Source organism: Silurus meridionalis, chromosome 14, assembly GCF_014805685.1.
Source record: "Silurus meridionalis isolate SWU-2019-XX chromosome 14, ASM1480568v1, whole genome shotgun sequence".
Classification (NCBI taxonomy): Eukaryota; Metazoa; Chordata; class Actinopteri; order Siluriformes; family Siluridae; genus Silurus; species Silurus meridionalis.
Window position 1 is genome coordinate 9,600,515 of NC_060897.1, and position 3,548 is coordinate 9,604,062.

General features: G+C 35.8%; 1 protein-coding gene across 1 annotated transcript; it reads right to left on the bottom strand.

Annotated features, from left to right (window-relative positions):
- Nucleotides 1-1,652: 1,652 nt before the first annotated feature.
- On the bottom strand, nt 1,653-3,548 carry hoxb13a (homeobox B13a). The gene is made up of 2 exons (XM_046866351.1): nt 2,818-3,548; nt 1,653-2,536 (listed from the first exon to the last, which is right to left on the bottom strand). Exons 1-2 carry the CDS (start codon nt 3,476-3,478, stop codon nt 2,289-2,291), a joined length of 909 nt encoding a protein of 302 aa, XP_046722307.1. The 5' UTR covers nt 3,479-3,548; the 3' UTR covers nt 1,653-2,288.

Below are 3,548 nucleotides of genomic sequence, written 5' to 3' on the forward strand. Positions count from 1 at the left end.
GCACTTTGTCATAGTCTTCTGCAACCAAGTATGTTTCCAACTCTGTTAGGCCTACCATCTTTTTTTACATATGTAGACAACTGTCTACAATATCACATCGATTCAATTAGTTGATTTAAATAGGGTACGGAATGCAATGTAAATTATGTTTATTAACATTGCCTACGTTAACTAATAAAATGTTGGTGTATAACTATTACCATCATAAATTGCTACTCTTATTTGGCGCTTTCAATTATTTCCAGATCATTGTTCATTTTTTTGCCGTGTATTACCTGCATTATTCAAGTATTTGAAAATAACTTTGTGCACATTAACGTATATTAATACCTAATATTAATATATTATTATATTATATAGTAATAATATTACTACTACAACTACTATAAAACTACTATAATAATAATAATAATAATGATAATAATAATAATAATAATAATAATAATAATAATAATAATAATAATAATAATAATAAAGTTGTTTTTATTATTATTTACATTGTTCATGTTCCTCACACCACTTCTGTTATTTAACCCCCAGTCTTTACTGATTGATAAGTGATAATACATTTCATACCATCTAGACACTTAATTACATTGCTGGTTAATAAAATATTTAATGTTGCTCTTTTTGAGCCGCAGTGCTTTAACATCTGGAGATGACTAAAATGTTTTTGACAATAAGCTATTTATTAAGATTGTCCACAGGCCCTGACTTTGTAATGTCTTAATAAATTGACATTGAATACATTGACTTTCAAAATACTTTACAAACAAGTCACATCAGATTATTATATTGACTAGTATAAAAGGTGTCTGTTCAATTGTAAGATTTATCCGAGTCAAACTGCATAAAGGCAGTTCATGTAAATAAACTGTTACATCCTTTGTAAAAAAAAAAAAAAAAAAATCTGTGTAGAACTTGTGCAGAGTTGATGCAAAGCAAACATTAACACACGAAATAAGAGAAAGACGGTGATCCACCATAACACACTACCGATTGAATGGAGTGCAAAAGTGTCACAACTCTGTTCAGAGCAGTTAAACAGTTTAGACATGTACAGTGATGAAAATGACATCTATAAAGAGTGTAAAGCAGATCGTAAATAAAGCTTTTTACCTGAATGCAACAGCCAGAATGTGTATGTTATTAAGTCCATGAGTTTGAATCTCAATAGCTCTGTACAAACAGGCTGCGTTATACAAAAAAGTCAGGTGTGCTACGACTTGCAGGCACTCATAAAATTATCAGCATTGATTTTAGCGAAACCTTAACGAAAATCGTAATTCTGTAAGAACTACCTGCGATAAAAAACGGACGATATGCATGTTAATGTCACTGCCTCGTGTGTTATATCAGTAATATATTTTTGTGGTTTCGTGAAGGGAAAATTTACACTTATCTTAAGTACACATGATTTCCAAGGTCAAGGTTAGGAGAAGATTTAGTGGCTCTGTCTACCAGTCGATCATCCCCCCAACCCCCCCTGCCACAGTCATAATATCATTCCCCACCAGCAGGACAAGGAGAAACTCACATCTTGATTTTTGTGTATCAGTTTTTATGTTTTTTTATTACCATTTACGCATTGCAAAACATTATACGTTTACACTATACGTTTACACAAGTTTTCAATTGTAATGTTGGTCCAAATAAAGTATAAGCGTGATTCTTTTTTTATCATATTCACAATATGGAGTATGATAAAGAAAAGTAAGTCCATGTTTACGATTGTCAACAAAAAGAAGAAAAAACACAGAAGTGCTCATAAATTCGTCGCAAGTTGACAGTTTGACATTACTGTTGAAGCACCCCAGCAAGATTCAATAGTCAAGCTGTAATTTGTTTGGAATTAACATGAATGTAAATAGGACGTTTACGGGATAACATTTGGCATATCCACTAGCACAATTTACAAATTAATTCATTATGAAAGTTAGTAAAGTCATTACATTAAAATTACTTTAAATGATTAATGCGATTTTAACTGGAATACATATAAAGAGATATATTTAATATACTGCGTGTCGGATACGTATGTTATAAAGAATATGAATGCGTATATAGTTTAATAAGCTATATTTGTACTGCAGTAACAACAATAACATGCTTAAAATTCTAACAATTAGCTTGTATGTAATATTCCAACAAAGCTCTATTTTGGCAAGCATTTTTACAGGGATATGGTCTTCTTTATACTTGATGTTGTCTTATCCTAGTTCATCCTTTTGAGTCGACTTTTTTACATTTGAATCAAAGATAGAAATGTCTGATTTCTCAAATCCCCTTCATGGAGCGGTGTTTTTAACTTTGGCAACAAATTTCTTTTCCTTTACCCTCCTGTTCTGAAACCAGATTGTGATCTGCCTCTCGGACAAATTGGTTACGGCAGAAATCTTTCTCCTTTTGTCCTTCGTGATGAATTTGTTGGCTGCATACTCTTTCTCCAGTTCCTTTAACTGCACTTTGGTGTACGGTATCCTTTTCTTTCTACCTCGGCGAAAAGAGCCCCCATCGTGTTGGTGGGCAACGACATCTGGAACGAATAACAAAGAGAATTATTACTTATGGTCTTGCTTAGGTGTCTTTTTATTTAGATCCCAAAATTATTCTAAACAGTTTTATTAAACTTTTCCCACATTTAGTTTTCTACATTTTTGTCATTGGAATATTGTTTTGAAACAGAGAACATTTGAATTCCCTTGTCTAATGACAAAAATGTCAACAAAGTGTCAGCGATGTTACATATTTCAAGAAATGATTACAAATCCATTGTTTTATATTGCTAAAATGTCTCACAGAATTTGGTATGCATACCTGCTAATGCAGATTTCCACAGATGACCGGCTTGACTCTGGTCTTTTGAACAGTACATTTGACTTCCCCATCCATTAGCCAGAGTCCATGGTTGGTAACTGTCCATAGGAAGGAGACTATCGTGCCGCGGCTCGCCTAGTGTCTGTACCACGGACACGTCCAAATAGCTGGCCATGGACTGGTAAGGTCCATGATAGCCGTGGTAAAAGGCAAACTCTTTGGCCCTGGCAGGATATTCTTCAGATGTGACCGGGGTGTCCATGTACTTCTCTGCAGAGTAGCCAAGCGCGCTCGGTTGCGTGCAAGTCTTAAGTGAACCCCGCCCCATCCTGCAGGGATAATAACTGTTGCCAAAGTAGCCATAAGGTAAAGGCCCCGTGGACGATGTCTGGGGTACTGTTGCGCACGGTGTGCATTGCTTACTCGTTTCTCCTGAACCCGAGGTGCTTACGTCCACGGTGGGATAGCTGGAACCATGCACAAGGCTGGAAGGATGACCGCTCAGAGCTGAGTGAGCTATCAAATTCCTGCACTGGTTGGCCGCAAAATTACTGCTGCCAACGAGACCTTCCATGTTCTTGTTCAGCTCATCCAAATTGTTCTCATATACAAACATTACAGTATCCGCCCAACGAGGATTCAGGACCAGAGAGGTGGTCATAGCACGCGTACCATTCGAACTGAGAATTATCGCTCAAAGACCTTATTCCAGAGCAGAACACACGGTTACA

Coding starts and splice junctions, on each gene's coding strand:
- hoxb13a (XM_046866351.1), bottom strand. CDS start 3,478: ATGACCACCTCTCTGGTCCTGAATCCTCGTTGGGCGGATACTGTAATG. Junction 2,537..2,817: donor GTGGAAATCTGCATTAGCAG/GTATGCATACCA, acceptor TATTCGTTCCAG/ATGTCGTTGCCCACCAACAC.